Consider the following 22,736-nt stretch of genomic DNA (forward strand, 5'->3'; position numbering starts at 1 on the left):
CTGTCAAAACGGCCATTTTCATCACCAGTATCAAAAACCATGAATTTTGATACCCATATTGCCCAAGTCGTATGGTTCGATAAATGTCCCCCCGGTAGAACCTTCCCTCAGGGCCATGGCCACTCCGGGTGTGGCCAATCCTGTCAAAACGGCCATTTTCATCACCAGTATCAAAAACCATGAATTTTGATACCCATATTGCCCCAAGTCGTATGGTTCGATAAATGTCCCCCGGTAGAACCTTCCCTCAGGGCCATGGCCACTCCGGGTGTGGCCAATCCTGTCAAAACGGCCATTTTCATCACCAGTATCAAAAACCATGAATTTTGATACCCATATTGCCCAAGTCGTATGGTTCGATAAATGTCCCCCGGTAGAACCTTCCCTCAGGGCCATGGCCACTCCGGGTGTGGCCAATCCTGTCAAAACGGCCATTTTCATCACCAGTATCAAAAACCATGAATTTTGATACCCATATTGCCCAAGTCGTATGGTTCGATAAATGTCCCCCGGTAGAACCTTCCCTCAGGGCCATGGCCACTCCGGGTGTGGCCAATCCTGTCAAAACGGCCATTTTCATCACCAGTATCAAAAACCATGAATTTTGATACCCATATTGCCCAAGTCGTATGGTTCGATAAATGTCCCCCGGTAGAACCTTCCCTCAGGGCCATGGCCACTCCGGGTGTGGCTAATCCTATCAAAATGGCCATTTTCATCACCAGTATCAAAAACCATGAATTTTGACACCCATATTGCCCCAAGTCGTATGGTTCGATAAATGTCCCCCCGGTAGAACCTTCCCTCAGGGCCATGGCCACTCCGGGTGTGGCCAATCCTGTCAAAACGGCCATTTTCATCACCAGTATCAAAAACCATGAATTTTGATACCCATATTGCCCAAGTCGTATGGTTCGATAAATGTCCCCCGGTAGAACCTTCCCTCAGGGCCATGGCCACTCCGGGTGTGGCCAATCCTGTCAAAACGGCCATTTTCATCACCAGTATCAAAAACCATGAATTTTGATACCCATATTGCCCAAGTCGTATGGTTCGATAAATGTCCCCCGGTAGAACCTTCCCTCAGGGCCATGGCCACTCCGGGTGTGGCCAATCCTGTCAAAACGGCCATTTTCATCACCAGTATCAAAAACCATGAATTTTGATACCCATATTGCCCAAGTCGTATGGTTCGATAAATGTCCCCCGGTAGAACCTTCCCTCAGGGCCATGGCCACTCCGGGTGTGGCTAATCCTATCAAAATGGCCATTTTCACACCAGTATCAAAAACCATGAATTTTGACACCCATATTGCCCCAAGTCGTATGGTTCGATAAATGCCCCCCCGGTAGAACCTTCCCTCAGGGCCATGGCCACTCCGGGTGTGGCCAATCCTGTCAAAACGGCCATTTTCATCACCAGTATCAAAAACCATGAATTTTGATACCCATATTGCCCCAAGTCGTATGATTCGATAAATGTCCCCCGGTAGAACCTTCCCTCAGGGCCATGACCACTCCGGGTGTGGCCAATCCTGTCAAAACGGCCATTTTCATCACCAGTATCAAAAACCATGAATTTTGATACCCATATTGCCCAAGTCGTATGGTTCGATAAATGTCCCCCGGTAGAACCTTCCCTCAGGGCCATGGCCACTCCGGGTGTGGCTAATCCTATCAAAATGGCCATTTTCATCACCAGTATCAAAAACCATGAATTTTGACACCCATATTGCCCCAAGTCGTATGGTTCGATAAATGTCCCCCGGTAGAACCTTCCCTCAGGGCCATGACCACTCCGGGTGTGGCCAATCCTGTCAAAACGGCCATTTTCATCACCAGTATCAAAAACCATGAATTTTGACACCCATATTGCCCCAAGTCGTATGGTTCGATAAATGTCCCCCGGTAGAACCTTCCCTCAGGGCCATGGCCACTCCGGGTGTGGCCAATCCTGTCAAAACGGCCATTTTCATCACCAGTATCAAAAACCATGAATTTTGATACCCATATTGCCCAAGTCGTATGGTTCGATAAATGTCCCCGGTAGAACCTTCCCTCAGGGCCATGACCACTCCGGGTGTGGCCAATCCTGTCAAAACGGCCATTTTCATCACCAGTATCAAAAACCATGAATTTTGATACCCATATTGCCCAAGTCGTATGGTTCGATAAATGTCCCCCGGTAGAACCTTCCCTCAGGGCCATGGCCACTCCGGGAGTGGCTAATCCTATCAAAATGGCCATTTTCATCACCAGTATCAAAAACCATGAATTTTGACACCCATATTGCCCCAAGTCGTATGGTTCGATAAATGTCCCCCGGTAGAACCTTCCCTCAGGGCCATGGCCACTCCGGGTGTGGCCAATCCTGTCAAAACGGCCATTTTCATCACCAGTATCAAAAACCATGAATTTTGATACCCATATTGCCCCAAGTCGTATGTTTCAATAAATGTCCCCCCGGTAGAACCTTCCCTCAGGGCCATGGCCACTCCGGGTGTGGCTAATCCTATCAAAATGGCCATTTTCATCACCAGTATCAAAAACCATGAATTTTGATACCCATATTGCCCCAAGTCGTATGGTTCGATAAATGTCCCCCCGGTAGAACCTTCCCTCAGGGCCATGGCCACTCCGGGTGTGGCCAATCCTGTCAAAACGGCCATTTTCATCACCAGTATCAAAAACCATGAATTTTGATACCCATATTGCCCCAAGTCGTATGATTCGATAAATGTCCCCCGGTAGAACCTTCCCTCAGGGCCATGACCACTCCGGGTGTGGCCAATCCTGTCAAAACGGCCATTTTCATCACCAGTATCAAAAACCATGAATTTTGACACCCATATTGCCCCAAGTCGTATGATTCGATAAATGTCCCCCGGTAGAACCTTCCCTCAGGGCCATGACCACTCCGGGTGTGGCCAATCCTATCAAAATGGCCATTTTCATCACCAGTATCAAAAACCATGAATTTTGACACCCATATTGCCCCAAGTCGTATGATTCGATAAATGTCCCCCGGTAGAACCTTCCCTCAGGGCCATGACCACTCCGGGTGTGGCCAATCCTGTCAAAACGGCCATTTTCATCACCAGTATCAAAAACCATGAATTTTGATACCCATATTGCCCAAGTCGTATGGTTCGATAAATGTCCCCCGGTAGAACCTTCCCTCAGGGCCATGGCCACTCCGGGTGTGGCTAATCCTATCAAAATGGCCATTTTCATCACCAGTATCAAAAACCATGAATTTTGATACCCATATTGCCCCAAGTCGTATGGTTCAATAAATGTCCCCCCGGTAGAACCTTCCTTCAGGGCCATGGCCACTCCGGGTGTGGCCAATCCTATCAAAATGGCCATTTTCATCACCAGTATCAAAAACCATGAATTTTGATACCCATATTGCCCCAAGTCGTATGGTTCAATAAATGTCCCCCCGGTAGAACCTTCCCTCAGGGCCATGGCCACTCCGGGTGTGGCCAATATCCTACCAGTTTGGTCCCAACCCCATTGCCTTGAATCATTCTGGTTTCCGAGTGACCTTTCTAACAATGTTCTTTAGAACAGAATTCCTCCCAAGGTGGTGAACAACCTGTGTCTTTCAATGTGTGTATGTGTGTGTGAGCAATAAAATTACCACCGTCGATCCGTCTCTGACGGATTTTCGGTCAAAACTAACTGTTCAGAGGCTATCTGTTAGCTTATATAGTCCGCATGAAATGTGGCAACATGGTGCAAATTTTGCCTCGTCTCCTGCTTTCTTGGAACTGTCACGCGAGAATGTTGCACCATTGTTGCCACACTTCATTCGTTGCTGACCCCTTCCGCAGTACCAAGCATGCAACATTTTCGTAACGCGCGACATTTTTCGTTTTTCTGGATTGACACCTCACCAGAATAGAGCCCTTAGGACAAAGTTCTTTGTCAAAATAATTTTCTGGGTAATATCAGCAAAAATAACATTATTTTTCTCTGACTATTCATTTATTTAAAAAAAAATATATTTTGATTTATAAATTCACTCATAGCAAACAATGTATCAAAGAAAATTTTAGTGAAGAAAAATAAAAATCAGTGTTTGTTTAAAGAATACTTCTAAAGCAAAATTATAACTTTTAACTAAATCTCGAAAAGGTTACACCACACGCACAGTGTCGCTGAGTTGAAAACCTACAATTTTGGGCTCCGTTCGCCTCATGCATTCGCTTTTTTGATGTAACACATGCGACCAACATCTGAAACTTGGCCGATCGAAATCGATTTCCACAGCGTCGTCGTCGCCGTTGACGGATGAATGGATAGATGATGGTTGCACTACTGGTAGCATCGGCACCAGCGGTTACGGTTAACGAGAGACTCGGTGATCACCTGTACCATCGGGCCGAGCCGGGTCTAGCTATAACGAGGTCTAACCGTTTCGGACGACGGCATGGCAGCTGGGCCCGCAGAACTGGTTCGCCTTCCGAGGCCCAAAATTGGCAGTGTAATGTGGTGGTGGAGATGCACTCAATGGCTTCTTTGCTGCCAGAAGAGCACGGCGGCTAGTTACGCGTGTTTGCGGAACAGATTGGCCGTAGAGCATCCCGCTTTGGCGATTGTTGCTCATTGATGAGTACGTCGTCGGAGTTGCTAATTGCGGGGCTAGAGAGGGGGCAGCTGTAGGATGCCAAATTTGGTCTTTTGGCAGTTGGTGTCATGGTTAGTGGTCGGGCGAATTGGAGAAAATGCAGTGAGCAGATGTAATGTTGATAGAAGTTGCAGGTATTGGAAGAGAAAGATTTAAACAAATGTTTGAAAGTACTTTTCAGTTTTGGCAATTTTGTTGCTGTTTGTTGCAAATAAATGTTTTACTATCAATCATGGCTCAGTAAAACAGGCAATCTACATATTTAGTTTGCTTTGGACCAATAATAAAGCTGTAAAACAGTACCGTGATTAAATCACAATTTTGACAGCAAAATAAATTGATTATATCATCTGATAAGATGAAAAAAATGACCCACATTCCTAAAACCGGCCTTCCCAAGCCCAAATCCAATAAACAAAATGCTCTCGGAAGTCGCCGTCCTCGGACCGCACTAATAGTCCATCATAAACGCCACCACCAAATCTCGATTGCACTTCCAAAAACTTGTGTCCAAAACACAACACAAAATTCACCCCGAAGGAGTTGGACCGCACGATAGTTTGTACCCGGCACGCGGAGATATTATCTCAACTTTGTCGTCCATATCTGGCACGAACCTGGAACACAAAAAAAACGATTCCGCACACGCACAAACACATTTTGGCCGTTATATAGTTATCCAACAACACACGTCGTAGTCGCGCCCCACACGCCCACACGCCCGAGGTCCCCCAAAAGCCATCAATTCGATGCCAACCCATGGCCGGAGACCTTACGTCGTGAGCAAGTTTACGCGCCATAAAGCACAAATTGAACACCCGAAGCTCCACGCCAGCGTTTTGGTATGCCAAGTAGCAGCAAGGTCCTAGATTTGAAGGTTAGAACCATTTGTGGGACGTCTTTCCATGTTTAAAAACTTTCCTCCTACCTTACGGAACTACACATTCCGTGACCTGCGGCGAGACCTGCCAACGCCAACAGTCCATCGGACCTCTCAATTTATTGGCCTCGACGTGCGGCAACGGTTGAGTTTTGTTGCCCACGTGCCGACGTTGACGCAGATCAGAACCAAAATTGGCGGGAATTATATATGAACCATTTCTCCACCGACCAGGAAGTTTACGGTACGGTTCTGGGAATAACGCAGACGCGTGGTCGTGCATGGGGCCCGGAAAGTTGCTCCATTTAGGGAGCGCGCTGAAAGGGAGTTATGAAGAGGTGATGAATTCGATCAACACTGATGAAATTATTACTTCTTGGTGTGCCCGTTGTGTTCAATTCCGTTTCAATAGAAGGTTTTCTTGAAATGATAACTTCTGAAATAATGTTGGAACTACAGTGTCATCAATATCTGCAGAAAGAGTAAAAAGAGTACTAGACTGGAAGATAATCTGCACAGCACACTCACAACAAACCTCCCAACAAAGGAATGTGTATGCAAGCGAACCTTATCGCCAGCATCATCTTAAACACACTCTTCTGTTCAGAACCAAAAGCGGATCAAAGAAAACGCACCCACCCCCCAAGACCAGAGATCAATTTTCCGATAAAATCACCCTTCTCTGTATGCAGCCTTTATTACATTATTCACTTTCTCTTTGATACTTGGTAAAGTAGAGGAACACTTGCTCCAGCGAGGTTTGCCCCAGCGCGTAGTCCTCGATGCCGAGCCGCTCCCTTGAGGACTCCATCAGCCCAAACATGGCCGACCAGCGCTGGTCCGTCCGGGGAATGTGGAAGCTCAGCGAGTCCAGGTATTCCTCTCTACAGGAAGATAACAACAATTAATTACTAGCCAAGATTGCAAACAACACCAACTCTCACTTTAATACTGCTCCGGTAAACTTCTCCTCCACAAACTGCTTCACCGCGTCCGACCGACCGTCCCCCCGCTTGACCTTCACCGTCAGCAGGAATCCCTCGGAGAACTTGTTCTTCAAGTGTTGCGTCGATCCGAGACACTTGAACTCGCCGTTGACCATGATCGCCAGCCGGGTGCACAGCGCCTCACACTCCTCCATGCTGTGCGAGGTCAGGACGATCGCTTTGCCGGACTCGCGCACCTTGCACATCATGTTCCAGAACTGGCGCTTCGCGCCCGGATCCATTCCGGTGGTCGGTTCATCGAGGTATACTACCGACGGGTTTCCAAGTAGAGCTAGAGCCGTACTGAGCTTGCGCTTGTTACCTCCGCTGTACGCTTTGATTCGCTTGTCGATGTGCTTGCTAAAGTTCAGCTCTTCGGCAAGCGTCAACGCCACACCGTTAAGTTCGGCTTCCTGAACTCCACGGAAGCGGGCAAACATCCGAAGTGTCTCCCTTCCCGTGAGATCATCCAGCAGGGCATCAAACTGCGGGCAGTAGCCAATCTGTCGGTGGACTTGTGTCATGTTGGTAAGCAGGCTGATTCCGCTGACCCAAGCTTGACCCGCGGAGATGTTCTCGTCACCTGTCATCATCTTGAACGTGGACGTCTTCCCAGCACCGTTTATTCCAAGCAATCCGAAGCACTCCGAATGAGTGATTCCCACAGAGAGGTCGTTGACGGCGCAGAACTTTTTGTAGTACTTGGATACATTTTTCAATACAAGATTGTAGCTGTTTATCTCTGCTTGACACATCACTTCGATTCTTCTTTTTTTCCTCCAGTACATCTGAATCCTGCTCGGAATCAACCCCCAAAATCTGTCCTCTCATACGTCTATCAAAAAGCACCTTGAACACCCTGTACTCGATCAGCATGATAAGCGTAAACGCGCCAACTCCAATTCCCACCAAAAACAACAAGTTCCTGTTGATCCCACCTTCTTCAAACGTAAACACTTCCTGGTAACAACACTGCGGCAGCAGCGAGCACATCAGCTCTCTGGTACAAAACGGAATCAGCTCGCACTGACGATCACAAAGGGCCACCGTACTGGCAACCCTGTTCAAATTGTTCAAGCTGTGACTCAGCACAAAGTTCGGGAAAAACATAAACACCCACTCCAGAGCATTCGCTACGTCCTTCAAATCGATCCCCTCAAACTTGAGCAGCGTCACCGCCGTAAAGAACACCGTACCCGAAAGCACATTGAACAGGATCATCTTCACGAATCCGGTAGCCGGTACGTCGAACAAATACGAAAACAGATACGTCGTAGGGATCACCGCAAAGCCAAACAGCACCAGCACCAAAAACACCTTGACCAACTGCTCCGCCGTGGACCATCCGTCCTGCTGAATAGCCGCTACCGTTCCCAAATAAAACCCACAAACCACCAAAAACACCAAATAGTCCCACACAAAGGAAACCGCCCAGAACAGCGCCACGTTCACTCCACTAACCATCTGCAACAACTTGGCTCGCGTAGTCCGTTCCCTGATGTAAAACATGATGTACAACGCCCCGACAAAAGCCATCGCAAAGCCGGTGTTGAACGCCAGCTGGAAGCCCGAGTTGGCGCCGGTGTCCAGCTGGCCGAAGCGTGTCTCCAGCCGGAACGGCAGCGGCTTGTTTGTAACTCGAATCTCACAGCTTGGGCAGCTCGTTTTGAGGAACGCGTTGAAGAGCAGATTGACGGCCAGCGGTGCCGAGTGGTAGGCTTTGTTGTTGAACCAGGCCGTCGTGCTGGTCTCGTTGATGGAGGCCGCTACCCAGTAGTGGGTGTTGACGGTGGCGATCGATTCGGTGGATTTTTGCAGGATGAAGTCGATCATGTCTTCGTCGGTGGTTATGAGCTGGTGGTTTGGACCGGGAGCGGTTACAAGATTTTTGTAGGCTTGCACTACCGGCATACCTGCGGATCGGTCTTCCAGCACGGTAACGGACTGGGAGTAGGAATCGAGTTTGATCTCTAGAGGTGGTAGATCACGATTCGCGTTGGAGTTTAATATTATGATGTAGGTCATGATTACAAACACCACCGGTATTAGGATTTGCATTGAAAGCGTAATAAGACTACGAATTGTTATTAGGAGCTTTTTCATGAACTGGGCTTTGATTTGGTTCAGCAGCAGCTGATGTCCACCAAGAAGTCGCATACTGTCCAGAGCGTCTGGAATGGTAAAAATTCATTACAAATTAATGGCATAATTCCACCAATTACACTTACATTCGCTTGATGCCGCTGTCAATGACTCTTGTATTCGCTCTGCACCATTCACAAAAGAGTCACTGCCCGATCTCAAAAACACCTCTTCCATGGTAGTTAACGAAATCCCATAACTGGACACGCCACACAGTGCCATCTCCCCTTCCAGCTGCTCCAACATCGGTTGGAAGTTCGCAATGTATTCCTCTCTCAGCACAAGGGACAACTCCGTCCCGATATCCGTTTCGACCGTCACATCCGGAATGTATTTTCGTAGAATCCCGAGCAGGCGATCTCTGTCACAGTGCGGCTCTTTGACGCAGATCAACCGGTATCCAGCACCAAACGCCTTCTTCAGGAAGAATGGAGTCCCAACGGCCTTCAAGGAACCTTCCGCGAGAATCGCAATGCGATCTCCAAGAACGTCCGCTTCGTCCATAAAGTGCGTCGACAGTAGAACAGTTCGACCGGACTTTTCCTTCTGTAGCAGATCCCACAGTGCCCTTCTCGCCGAAGGGTCCATCCCGGAGGTCGGTTCATCCAGCAGTACGACCTTGGATCCACCGCATAGTGCCATCCCAACGGCGAGCTTCCTCTTCATTCCCCCGGACAACGTTCGGGACTGAGCGTTTGCCTTGTCCGTTAGCTCCAGCAAGTTTACGTACTTGTCGATCTCCGCTGGAACGTCCCCGTTTGCGACACCCTTCAGCCGGGAAAAGAACCGAATGTGTTCCGCAACGGTCAACTCGTTGAACAGGACGTTATGCTGCGGGCACAAACCCAACGACCGACGAACACCTTCAATGTCCGTTCGGATGTCGTGATTGTTGACGAATGCCGTTCCCGCGGTCGGAGAGAACATTCCCGTCAGCATGGACATGGTTGTGGTCTTCCCGGCGCCGTTGTGACCTAGTAGTACAGTGATTTGACCTTCGTACATGTTGAGATCTAATCCTTCGACGGCTACCTTCTTTTTGTAAACCTTGCGCAGGTTGATGATCCGAACTCCGGCGCGTTGAATCGGAGGATCTGGTTCAATGGTTTTGTGATCAACCGGCTTTACGGTCATGTTTCGATAGTCATCCCCCACCTTGTTACGGATCCAAAACTCTTTAGTAAACAGGAAATTCCACGGCTTGGCCACTCCAAACTCGCCGGGCATGATTTGTTCAAAGTACAGCGCGATCAACAGGTAGATCACAGCATCTACCAGTAACATTATGATCACCACTCCTACGCTTAGTCCGTCGTCCATAGTCGAGGGAGTAAACAGGTTAGACCATTGCAGACCCACCTGATTGCCCTCAAGTCGGATCACGTTCATTACTCCGTAGGACATTGCCGTGTTGGACAGCAGACAGAGGGCGATCTTCGAACCGGTATCCATACTATCGTACTCCCTCACAGTAATGTTATACGGCATCATCATCAGGAACCACATCAACCCAGCGATCCCAGCCGCGGTGTTGGCTTTGTTGAAGAACACGCTCATCATGAAGCAGAAGCAGATGGTTGCGATCGCAAACGCCAGCAGGAACACCCACCAAACCGACCAGTCCACGTACTCCAGCACGGCCAGGTTGGTGTTGGTGGTGAGACTTACGGTCATGAGGACCGTCACCAGCGTTATGGTGATCAGCAGTAGCGCCAGGCAACGCACGAACCACGCGGTCCAGTGAAGCCAGTTCGGCAGACCCATGATCTTCATCGCTTCCTTCAGCTGGCGTTCCTTCTCGATCGTGATGTACTTGACGGTGTTGATACAGGTGTAGAAGAAGGCGATCAGGATGATCAGCGGGAGCAGCTGCTCCATCGCCGGGAGGAGTTTGTCAGCGTAGTAAGGGGGATAGGGGATGCGCTGGAATGGATGAAAGTCGTTGGGTAATTGCGTCGGAGTTCAATGATTTTTTTTACCTACCCTCAACACCATCTGCTTGCTTTGAAACTGTGGATCCCGTGCGGTCACGATCGCACTAGACAGTGCGGCCTGGAACGTCACGAATCCTTCGTAGTAATAGTTGGGAGTTCCTCCATCGGTAAGGTTCGGATTACGAGCACCCGGTGAAAACGGAACCACCAACAAGTATGTACGCCAATTCGCAAACAACCAAGAGTTTGTACGGGTTTCACCGGGAAACCTTAGGGCGAACTCGATCTTTTCCGGAAGTTCCGTAATGTTTGCCAAATCGTCGTCAAATTCGATTCCCACGAAGTAGTTTTGCTGAACTAGAAGAGCTTGAAGCTGAAAGGCGTTTGCGTATCCTTCGTGGGTGAAGTTGGTGTAGGTACTGATCATGTGGTTCTCGAGAGCATCCGTCACTAAGGCATCCAAAATGGGGTTCTTCGGAGAGTACGCGACTCTCGGGATCGATGGTGGGAAGACTATCGGCATTCCAGGAAAGGTATTTGCCGGCATCGGCGCGAAGATCGTTGGCTCTGTGACTTGCTCCGGGTCTACCAAGCCTCGTACCAGTATCAACATGGAACAGCATAGCGCCGGTATAAGAATTTCAAACAGCGTCTGAATGTAGTGGCGCTTCTGGATGGTCCAGTTCTTCCACAGTAGGAGACAAAACTTGTCCCAACTGTTTGTCATCTTTACGGTGCCCAAAATCGATATCACTCTATCCGTAATTGCAAGCGATAATCCAAAATACAAGCGTTGATTACTCCATTATACGTTGAACAGTCAACGGCAACACCAGCTCCTACTCACAACAAGTGCGTCATGAATAATTCATCGAGCACGAGCTACCGATTGATAACAGTCACTTGAGTCACACTTGAACATTTTTCGCTGAATCACTGACCTGCCACTACAAGTTTTAGTGCACAGAACAAATAACACTTCTGTCGGGGAACCGACTTCAAAACCACAGCTGATCCACTTCCGTATCGATTAGCGGACCAAAACAAACCCAGCCGACAGTCTCTCGGTCCAATTGCCACGTTGCGTGCCAGAGTGAGAATTGGAGGTCGGAGACCATCAGAACGCGACGAACGCCAGCAACAGACTAAATGGGGCGAGTATACTAATCATGGTCAGTCGGCCAGCTTTGGAGAGCATGTGCTGGTTGGTCGCGCCGACGAGATTGTTATCGTTATCGTGCGCAATTTTTTCGATTGTAGTGAACAAATGGGTAATTTTTGGAGAGGTCGAGTATCGATCTGCGATAAGGGTGGCCGTTGACAATGGAGTTCACTCGAGGTTGCCATAATGGCGTGGGCGAGCTAAAAAAAAATGCTGTCACTTTTGTAAACATCAATGGTTTTATGGCAGACGCCAGGAGGCAATTAAAACGTTTCAACTGGTTTGATTGATTTTTGCTGACATTGAAAGAAAATCTCATGCATTAAAAATTATGATACCGGTGCGAAGGAACTGACTAAGAATCACCTAGACACCCACACTAGACTTCGTATCGATTATATATAATTACTCGGCTATGGTGTTGGCTTCATATTATATTTAGTATGTATTTAATGCATGTGTTAGGTTTGACATTGTCAGGGCTGCGAAGTTGGTTAACATTGATGTGACTTCAACTCTGACTTCTGTAGAATCAGCGACTTCTACTCCAATTCTAATTCTTAAAAAAAAACCCGACATCACTGACTTCAATTCCGACTCTAAAAACTACTTCTACACAAAGTTAGTGAAGAGTACCCGACTCCGACACGAGTTAACTCTAAATTATTGTGAGTACATTCTTTAGTTCTACAAAGATTCCCCTTCAATGAGGGGAAAATACCTTTGGTGTGATATGAAGAATAATTAAAATTTACATTTACATTGTTCAACTCTTTTAATGATCTATACGTTTAAAAAAAATACTTCCAACTCTACAATCACACCGCCGCCTTAATCCACTATTCGCTGATACTTGGTAAAGAACAGGAACACCTGCTCCAGCGTAGTCTGTCCAAGCGAGTAGTCCTCAATGTTGAGCTGCTCCTTGTGTAACTCCATCAGCCCGAACATGGCCGACCACTTGAGATCCGTTTGGGGCACATGGAAGCTCAACGAGTCCACGTACTCTTCCCTAAAAGCAAAACAAAAACATTTAGAACACTCGGAATGTGACGAGTACAAAAAAAACATACTTTAGCACCGCTCCCGGGAAGTTACCATTCACGAACGACTTCACCGCTTCCAGTCTAAGCTGCTGCGCTTGCTGCTCGTCGACCTTCTTCACCTTGATCGTCAGCAGGAATCCCTTGGAGAACTTGTTCTTCAAGTGTTGCGTCGATCCGAGACACTTGAACTCGCCGTTGACCATGATCGCCAGCCGGGTGCACAGCGCCTCACACTCCTCCATGCTGTGCGAGGTCAGGACGATAGATTTGCCCGAGCTTCGTACCTTGCAGATCATGTTCCAGAACTGTCGCTTCGCGCCCGGATCCATTCCGGTGGTCGGTTCGTCAAGGTAGACCACCGAGGGATTGCCCATGAGGGCAAGTGCCGTACTGAGCTTGCGCTTGTTACCGCCGCTGTATTCTTTGGTCTTCTTGTCGAGATGCTTCATAAAGTTCAAGTCTTCCGCCAACGTTAGTGAGACATTCTGAATGTCCCTCTCGCGAACTCCTCGAAGAAGCGCGTAGATCTTGAGCGTTTCCCTGCCGGTGAGTTTCCCAAGCAGAGCGTCAAACTGTGGACAGTATCCGATTCTCTGGTAAACAGTATCCATGGAGGACTGCAAGCTAATTCCTTCGACCCAAGCTTCCCCAGAAGAGATACTTTCGTCACCCGTCATCATCTTGAAGGTCGTCGTCTTGCCAGCTCCGTTGAGTCCCAACAATCCGAAGCACTCGTACCGATCGATCGCTACCGACAGGTTGTTCACCGCCAGGAAGTTCTTGTAGTACTTGGTCAAGTCACGCATTACCAGATTGTAGTTGTTGACATCAGTCTGCGGCATACTCCGGACTCGTTTCTTCTCCTCAGCAACATCCGAATCTTCGTCCACTGGTGCTGGCGTCCAAGGTTGCTGTCTATTGCGCATAAACCGATGCATCACCTTACCAAGCACTCGATACTCAATCAATAAAACTGTACTGAATGAAACTACTCCTACTAGGGCCAAGAACAGTAAGTTTCTATTGATTCCCAACTCATCAAACGAGAACACTTCCGGTATATCGCAGCACTGTTTTTCAAAGCTGCAAACGATATTTATCGTACAGCCTTCCCGCAGACCGCAGGCCTTCTGACAGTTGGATTGCAGTGTGACGATCTGGTTCATGTTGTTAAGTCCGTGCGTGAGGACAAAGTTTGGGAAGAACAAGAATATCCACTCGAGTGCGTTGCCTACATCCTGTAGATTAATTCCAGGAACTTGAGCAACACGACCGTCGTGAAGAGGATCGCTCCGGTGGCAATGTTGAACAGCATCAACACGACGAACCCGGTAGCTGGGGTTTTGAACACGAACGAGAATAAATAGGTGACTGGAAGGAATCCCATCCCGAACATCATCAACAGCAGGAAGACTCTGCCAAGCTCTGATGCAGAGGACCATCCCTCTTCTTGGAATGCTGCCAGTACAGCGATGTAGATCAAGCAGGTAATCATGAACGTAATGTAATCCCAGATGAAGGCCACCACCCAGTAAAGGGTGATATTGGTTCCGCTGACATACTGGAGTAACTTGGACCGCGAAGTTCGTTCCTTGATGTAGAACAGCACGTACAGAGCACAGATGAATGCCATGGCAAAGCCAGAGTTGAACGCAAGCTGGAAACCAGCGTTGATTCCAGTGTTGACTGTGTCAAGCTGAGTAGCGAGTTGGTACGGTAAGGGTTTGTTGACTATGGTCAGCTCACAGGTCGGACATTCCGAAGCTAGGACCGCACTGTACAAGAGGGAAAGCGCCAAAGGAGCCGTGTGGTAGCCCTTGTTGTTGAACCATGCCGTGTAGTTCTCGCTATGAAACGAAGCGCCCACCATGTATCGGACATTCACCTCGGAAATTGATTCCACGGACTGAAAAGAAGCTGATTACTGACGAATCATACTATGACCTGCATATCAACTTACTCGCTGCAAAATGTAGTCATTCATGTCCGTGGTGATCACGTCCAATCGATGATCGCCGCTAATCTTCTCAAACAATTTCTCGAACGCTTGGACTCTGCTGGACGTGTCCGGAGTTCCTCCCACAACGGTCACGGTTTCCTTGTACGGCTCCAGCGACATAGTCAACGGTGGCAAGTCTTGATCCCGAGAAATGCTTCGAACGATTACAAACGTCATGACAACGAAGAAAACTGGGATCACGTTCTGAATTATGAGCAAAACCCAGGCGCGCAAACTGCTCAGGAACTTTTTCAAGAATTGACCTTTAACTTGGCTCACCAGTAACTCGCGTCCAGTAAGAAGGTGCAGGTTGTTGAGTGAGTCTGTGAAGTATGTTGGATGAAGTTTAAGATCCTTACATGATAATTTGTTACTTACAGCTTTGGTCAGCAGTGTCAATAGCGGTTCCGTTAGATAATTCGTTGGATTCTTCAATTTCGTGGAAACTGTCACTGCCAGCTCTACAAAAAGGAATTGTTACTTTTTTCCTTTTACCAATAATCTAAGAGTAGCTCACTTTAGAAAAACTTCCTCCATTGTGGTCAAAGAGATTCCGTAGCTGGTGATGCCGCACTCTCCCATCCGAGTTTCCAGTTCCTCCAACATCCGTTGGAACAGCTTGATGTAGTCTTCCTTCAGCACAAACGAAAGTTCAGAGCCAATGTCCGTATCAATCCGCACATCCGGGATGTACTTGCGAAGAATGTCCAATAGCAGTTGCTTGTCACAGCGCGATCCCTTCACGCAGATCAGTCGATAGCCGACGCCAAAGGTTTTCTTCAAAAAGAACGGCGATCCCACCGTTTTCAGCACTCCGTCCGCCATGATCGCGATGCGATCTCCGAGGACATCTGCTTCGTCCATGAAGTGCGTCGACAGTAGCAGCGTTCGATCTTTCTTTTCCTTCTGCAGAAGATCCCAGAGAGCTCGGCGTGCTGAGGGATCCATCCCAGAGGTTGGTTCATCGAGCAGGACGACCTTTGAACCACCGCAAAGCGCGACTCCTACCGCTAACTTTCGCTTCATACCACCGGACAGTGTCTGTGATTGAGCGTTGCGCTTGTCCGGTAGCTCCAGCATTGCGATGTATTTCTCGACTTCTTCGTTGAGATGCGCCTTCGGAACTCCTTTCAGTCTTGCGAAGAATCGTAGATGTTCTGAGACTGTAATTTCATCAAACAGCACGTTGTGCTGCGGACATAGCCCAAGTGATTGGCGGACATCTTCAATGTTGTTCCGAATGTCGTATCCGTTGAGGTACGCCGTTCCGGAGGACGGCGAAAACATCCCCGTCAACATGGACATGGTCGTAGTCTTACCGGCACCGTTGTGTCCCAGCAGTACCGTTATCTGATCCTCATACATTTTGAGATTCAACCCCTGCACAGCCACTTTGTTGCCATTGAAGACCTTCCGCAAGTTTTTAATCTGAATTCCGGCCTTACTTGACGTGGGTTCAGCTTCGAAGAACTTTGAACTTTGATTCCCTACCCCATTTTGGTCAACATCACTCGCATTCACCTGCTTCTTGATCCAAAATTCCTTCTGAAACAAAAAATACCACGGCTTCGCCACACCAAACTCCCCTGGTCGCACCTGCTCGACGTACATCGCGATCGCCAGGTAGATCACGGCATCAACGAGCAACATCACGATCACCAACCCCACGCTCATTCCATCGTCGACGGTAGCCGGGGTGAACAAGCTCTCCCACCGGAGGCCCTGCTGATTCGCCTCCATGCGGATCGTACTGAGGATGCCGAAGGACATGGCCGAGTTGGAGAACAAGCTGAGACCGAGCTTAGTACTCGTAGTCATCGAGTCGTAGCTTTGCGATGTCACGTTGAACGGCATGACAAACACGAACCACATGAGTCCGGCGATTCCCGAGGCGATGTTGGCTAGAACGGAGGATTGTTTTAGTAACTTTAAGTTTGAGGAATCACCGGGATTTTACCTTTATTGAAGAACACGCTCATCATAAAGCAGAAGCAAACCGTGGTGATCGAGTAGACGAACAGGAAGAACCACACGGCAGTCCAGTCGGAATGCTCCAGTATGGAGTAATCATTAAGCGTTACGCAGATCAAAATCGTTATCAGGGAAATGGAAATGATCAGCAGGAGGATGTTCTTCACGAACCAAGCACTCCAGTGCAGCCAATTTGGTAACCCCATGATCTTCATCGCTTCCTTCAGCTGCTTTTCCTTCTCCATCGTGATGTGCTTGACCATCACGACGCACGGATAGAAGAACGACAGTAGGATGATCAGCGACAAAAGCTGCTCCATCGCTTGCAGTATCGGATCATCGTAGTACGGTGGGTAGGGGTAGCGCTGAAGAACAACATTGAATTAGACAGTTGGTTCATGCTGCTATGAAAAATATGACTACTCACATTTATGTAAACCTCTGGCAGCATCACATTCGCATTGAACTCCCTGATGATGGACTTTGATATCGCAGTTTGAACGTTGAGAAAGTCTTCGTAATAGTAATCTGGATATCCTCCGGCATCACTGTACCAATTACGTAGCTGGGGTGAAAATGGAACCATCAGCAGTCGCGTCTCCCAGTTAGGAAAAACGTTGGCGGAGCTGGTCCGAAGCTCTCCCGGGAATCTCAACGCAAAGATCAGCTTCGCCGGAAGCGTTGTCGCGGACGCTAGGGAGTCATCAAACTCCACCCCAACCAGAGTGTCGTTATCCATCAGAGCTGATTCGAGTGATCGAGCATTCGGCAAGCCTCGGAGCGTTACGTTCAACGAGACAGCCGCTCTACCGACGATCTCCTCCAGCAGAGCATTCTGAGGAGAGAAGGCCACCTCGCGTAATACATCCGCTGGAATTCTATCACTATTTGGGGGGGAAAACCTCGTTAATTTCTTTCGATAACCCCACAAAAAAAACCCTCCAAACATACCCCGCAGGAAGATCCGTCGAAAGCGGGTGGAATACGGTGCTCTTTTCCACGAAGCCCGGATCGACGAGCCCCCGCAGCAGCAGCAGAATCGAGCAGCATAGCACCGGAACGACGATTTCGAAGAAGGTCTGGATGTAGTGGCGCTTCTGGATGATCCAGTTCTTCCACAGCAGCAGCACGAACTTGTCCCAGTTGGACGTGGTGACGGTGGTGAAGGTCGTCATTTTTTTTTTTTTTGTGGGAAAAAGTCCTCACGAGCGAAGCTCTTCAGAGTTTCGTCGCAGACTGCGTCGTTGTCGATGCAACGTGTGCTGATGGGGGTGATAAGGGTGGGAAATTAGTTCATTGTGGGATTAAGTACTTGGGAAAACCACTTGAAGTTGGGAGTTTTTATGAAATTGTTATAATTTATGGAATGGCCGTAAAAATAACGCTTTGTACAAAACAATAATTTCTGTAAACCACAACAAAGTTACAACACATTTCGTCGCCGTCGTGCTAACTTGCCATACGTGCATTTTTGTCCAAATTGAGTTAAGAACGCCAATTTGTGCAGCTCACAATGCCTCACCTTTTGACCTTCACAGATCCACAAAATTCGATTGTTTTGTCACTCTGCATATGAAAGTAGTTTCAATCTTGTCGTACTATCTTGTCACTCCCTGAAAATTGATGTAAGTGCGACATCTGGCCAAAGGGATTTCCAGTCAGAACGCGTTTGACGCACGTACAAGTTAGACTACCGTAAACATTTGTAATTGTAACTCGGGACTCCGGCAACCAACTTCAGCCAAACCTTGGGACCATGCACAGAATGGTCTGCCAAACAAAACGTGTTTGTTATTGTTTACATTGCGTGCTCTAGTTTTTGTTTATAGTAAAACATTAACGTGAAGACTTCCATCATTGTCATGATTTTTCGTTCAAAGATATAAATTTTGCGTCGCTTTCAATATTTTGACAAAATTCCTTCAACAAGTTGTTTAGAATAGTGCCCTACACATGCTGATTCCTTTTGATAACGATTATCCCATTCCTTGTTAAGTTATGGAAATCGTCATTAATCAATGATTGCCAACTAGGATATCAATGATTGTGCCACAAAAATATATAAATATTGAAACAAAACTGCTTAAGATCAAAAATTCCTTCAGAGACTTCAAGAAGGCAACAACCGGCACATGCTGATTCATTTTGGTGCAGAAATTCGTTAAATTGAATTTAGCACAGAATATTTTATAGTGATGATCAATTTTCTTCAAAAACGATCAACGGCTTCACCTTAAAACGTGTTTTTCTCGGAACGTCGAAATGGCGAGTGCGGCAAGATAGCACGACGATGTTGATTTGTATTAATTTTATTTGTGTGCTAATTAATCAAATCAATTGCAGTAACTATTCACAACATTTGCTTTTGAAACGTTAAATAATCTGTAGAAGCAACTATCCAAAGATCGATTTTCCGTGTTTTTCTTTTTTTAAATTTTAATGGAATTTAAAAAAAAATAAAGTTTTTTTTTATTCAAATTTAATCGTTCAATATGTAAATAATACAATCAAACGTTTGTTTTGATGTAGACCACAGCATGCTTAAATCGTTGCACAGTGGTCCAGAAAGAAAATTAAGTGGAAAATTGACTTTTCGAATAATACAGAAATTTGGAGCTTTAGTATCTTCAGAAAAGTTGTTGCAAGTAGAAAGGGTTCAGGTTAAAATTGGGGTGATTTTGAAAATATAACTTTTCAGGAATTATTTTGGGTTTTTTCGTCATCTTGAAAATTGTTGGGCTTGCCAATTCAAGCAACTTTGTCCAAGACTGAAAATTATGTCTCGCAATCTACGCATTCTGCGACCAAATTTTTGGGAAAGCATCTGAGCAAACCTTAAAATAGTAGTTTATGCATCAAGTTGCAAAAAGAGGATTTTTTCAGCACGAGTCGTACATTTATCCAACGAGGTTCACCGAGTTGGATAAATACGAAGAGTGCTGAAAAAATCAAGTTTTGCAACGAGTTCCATACAACATTTTTTGCAATTCCAAAAAACACACACTGAGTGAAATTTTATGTCAAATTTTCATGTATTTTGTCGATAAATCGTTTAAATCAAAAAAATGTTGAAAAGTGTTACTTTTCAAAACAAGTGCTGAAAAGTTCAACTTTTCAGCACACATTTGAGTGCTGAAAAGTAGAACTTTTCAGCATTTATTTTGAAAAGTGTTGCTATTCGATTCTGTTATTTTTGGTACAGAAAAGTAGGCTATTTCGTCGTTCAAGAATGACAGGAAAAGTAAGTAGTTTCAAGACGGAATTGCAAAAAAATAGTTTTTTGAACTTTGCAATTCACGGCCAAGTTTTAGAGTAAAGTGATGTTCGAGACACTTTTAGAGCTCTACAAAACAAAGATTTTTAAGGTTAAAAAAGATGCAAATTTGCAATTTGGTTCAATTCTGAGGGCAGATTCTGATTCAGCGGACAAAATGACATGGAAAAAGTTGGACAATTTTCCCTTGAAAAAAAGACATTTTCAAATAAAGACACATCAAGTTTAGAGAAAAAACAGCTCTGGGATTTTTTTCAGCGTTATCAGTGCTAATTATTTCGAAATTTCGCTTTTCGAAATATTTAAGTTCTACAATTGCATCTATTCTACCTTCAAATGGCTCTAACTTTTTACCCTTTAGGGTAGGGTGCACAGCAACCAAGGAACTTGTTGTCTTCTTATTTCAAAATTGTCAAATTTACGGACCCAATCCCGCAACAATCTGATTGTAAAATTAGGCTAATTTGGTTGTAAATCGCTTTGTAGACAGTAGCTTAGGGGATGAATAAAAAAATATTGATAGTTCCCGTAGTTTTGAAAGTACTCAAATATCTGTAACAAAAATCTTTGTGCAAAAGCTCTGGTTGTTGTGCACCGTTAAGACCAAAATGTCTAGTCAAAAATAAAAATGATTGCTCTTTGGAGCTCTAAAAGTATCCTTAACATCACTTTTCTCTGAAACCTAACCCTGAATTGTTACACTAAAAAAAACGAGTTTTGAAATACTGTCTCTAAATTTGGCCGTAGAAGGCGTAGAATTTTAAAACAAGTGCTTGGCTGGGTCACACAATGTCCAGAATGATTTTCAATGGCACTCCACTGCCGTATAAATGTCTCATAAGCAAAAACAGCAAGCTAAGAAAAACGCATTTGAAGTTTTTTCCACGCATAACGCCGCGTGTTAAGTTTACGCGATTTCTCTTGATTTCTAGAACAAAGTACTGGATGTTGTAGGCTTTTCTGAAAGAGCACACGATTTAGAACCAAAAGCGATGAAAATGCATATGGGACATTTATGCGATCAGGAGTCACTGTTTTTCTAACAAATTTTAGCTTAAAAGTGAGCAAAATAAATAAATTACGGCAAATTGATTATGAATTGGTTTTTTAATTGTTTTTTTTTCATGCCTTGTATTGAAGAAAAAAAATCGTAAAGCAGCACGTTCCGTATGATCTTGCAAATTGTTACGGTCTGAATCACATCGCAAACTCCCAGCGTCACTTTTCAAACAAATGATTCACATCTCATTCACGACTGTCCCCCCCAACCTACCCCGCTTCCAAAATCCACTAAACTCCACCACTCGTTCTATAATCCAACAGGTTTTCGAAGGCTTTTCCTCGCAACAAACTCAACTCCCGGCGACCGTTCGCAACGCACTGGAGCGCCTTGCCCGGAAATTGGTGCCTATATTGGTGGGCCACCAACGAGGGTGTGAAACAATTGGCAAAAAAAAGAATCGCTTATCAGCCAGCTCGTTGGCTGATAAGATTTAGATTCGTCACGTTTTATTATGCGAGCCGCGGCTGCAACCAACCTATGCTATCAATGAATGGCCGATTCGCAATCAAACGGCGACGACGCTCACACCGCAGCCTTATCGAGCTGATAACGGGCCGATAAAAAGCTTTCCCGAATTGGCTGGTCGGCGGGCTTTCAGTTGAGTTCCACATTGTTCGGTATAGCTACTTGGGATTAGTCGGCTATAATAATATTTATTCCATGAATAGTTCAAAGTTTAGGTGTACAAAAATGTGGGTTTACTCTTAGATTTAATGATGATCCAAAATCATAAATGAAATTGACCTTAATCCTCACATCTGCATTATCCTCAGGATTTCATCCCTTTACCATAACATCTAAGAAGACGATAAATTCCTGGAAGCTTTTACGTTCCTGCATTCATCCTTGAATAAGTTGTGATGATAACTGGAACGAAGCACTCGTTGTTCGTCCTCTCGTCGGTAAACACCTGGCTGAAGGGCCAGCCTGCTGGAACCATTCGGTTAGTGGTGAGCACATAGCACATTACTCCAACCGGATTCCAACCTTCCTGCAAGAAAACGCTATTGTGCTCTTTGCTTTGTCGGGGAGAAGCTTTTCTTCTTCGATAAATAGTAAATACCTGGCACGACCATCATACGTGGGATTCCGCAAGAGGCTTCCCAACTCCAACACCACTAGCCCGGTTGCCTGCGTTGGCTAAATGTAAACAACTTGAGCGTTTTCGCTGGTGCTGCTAGTGTGAGACTGCTGGAGATTAATTTTCGTTCAATGCATGTACTAAGTCCTCCCTCGGGATAGACTTTCATTGTTAGTTGCTGGAAAGCGGTATTGTACACACACTGAAGTAAAAAAAAGTACCAAATTCCTTTATTCTAGGAATTTTGCCTCTTTTCCTTATTTAGTACCTAATCGAATTTTTTGGATTTCTTAATAAGGAATGGAGCCAAAATTCCTAGAATTTAGGAATTAGATACTTTTATTTTTTTCAGTGCAGGATTCTTACAAAAATTCTAAATAACTTTAAACGAGCCAAAACATGCTAAATATGATAATGATAAAGGAAAATACATTGAAATTAGTTTTCAGTTGGTTAGACTTTTTCTTCTTTTCAAATTTTTAAATCTTTCGATTTTTTTCGTGTTTTGATTGAGTGAATTTTTAAAAATATGAATCGTACAAAGTTACCCCGACCTGTCTTA

The 22,736-nt window shown here is 46.0% G+C and overlaps 2 protein-coding genes and 1 pseudogene across 4 annotated transcripts in view; 1 reads left to right on the plus strand and 2 right to left on the minus strand.

Annotated features, from left to right (window-relative positions):
- LOC6036581 overlaps window positions 1–22,736 on the plus strand; it is a 292,677-nt gene that overhangs the window by 209,019 nt on the left and 60,922 nt on the right. The gene's annotated exons all lie outside the window — the stretch shown is intronic.
- LOC119769607 lies at window positions 6,176–11,741 on the minus strand (annotated as a pseudogene).
- On the minus strand, window positions 12,497–21,426 carry LOC6036588 (ATP-binding cassette sub-family A member 3). The gene is given in 10 exon segments (XM_038262717.1): window positions 12,497–12,752; window positions 12,814–14,044; window positions 14,047–14,692; window positions 14,747–15,108; window positions 15,164–15,246; window positions 15,303–16,686; window positions 16,743–17,121; window positions 17,184–17,640; window positions 17,708–18,018; window positions 21,304–21,426. Coding segments are annotated over 9 exon segments (4,947 nt in total). The 5' UTR covers window positions 17,932–18,018; window positions 21,304–21,426; the 3' UTR covers window positions 12,497–12,571.

Source organism: Culex quinquefasciatus, chromosome 3 (assembly GCF_015732765.1).
Source record: "Culex quinquefasciatus strain JHB chromosome 3, VPISU_Cqui_1.0_pri_paternal, whole genome shotgun sequence".
NCBI classification, from domain to species: Eukaryota; Metazoa; Arthropoda; class Insecta; order Diptera; family Culicidae; genus Culex; species Culex quinquefasciatus.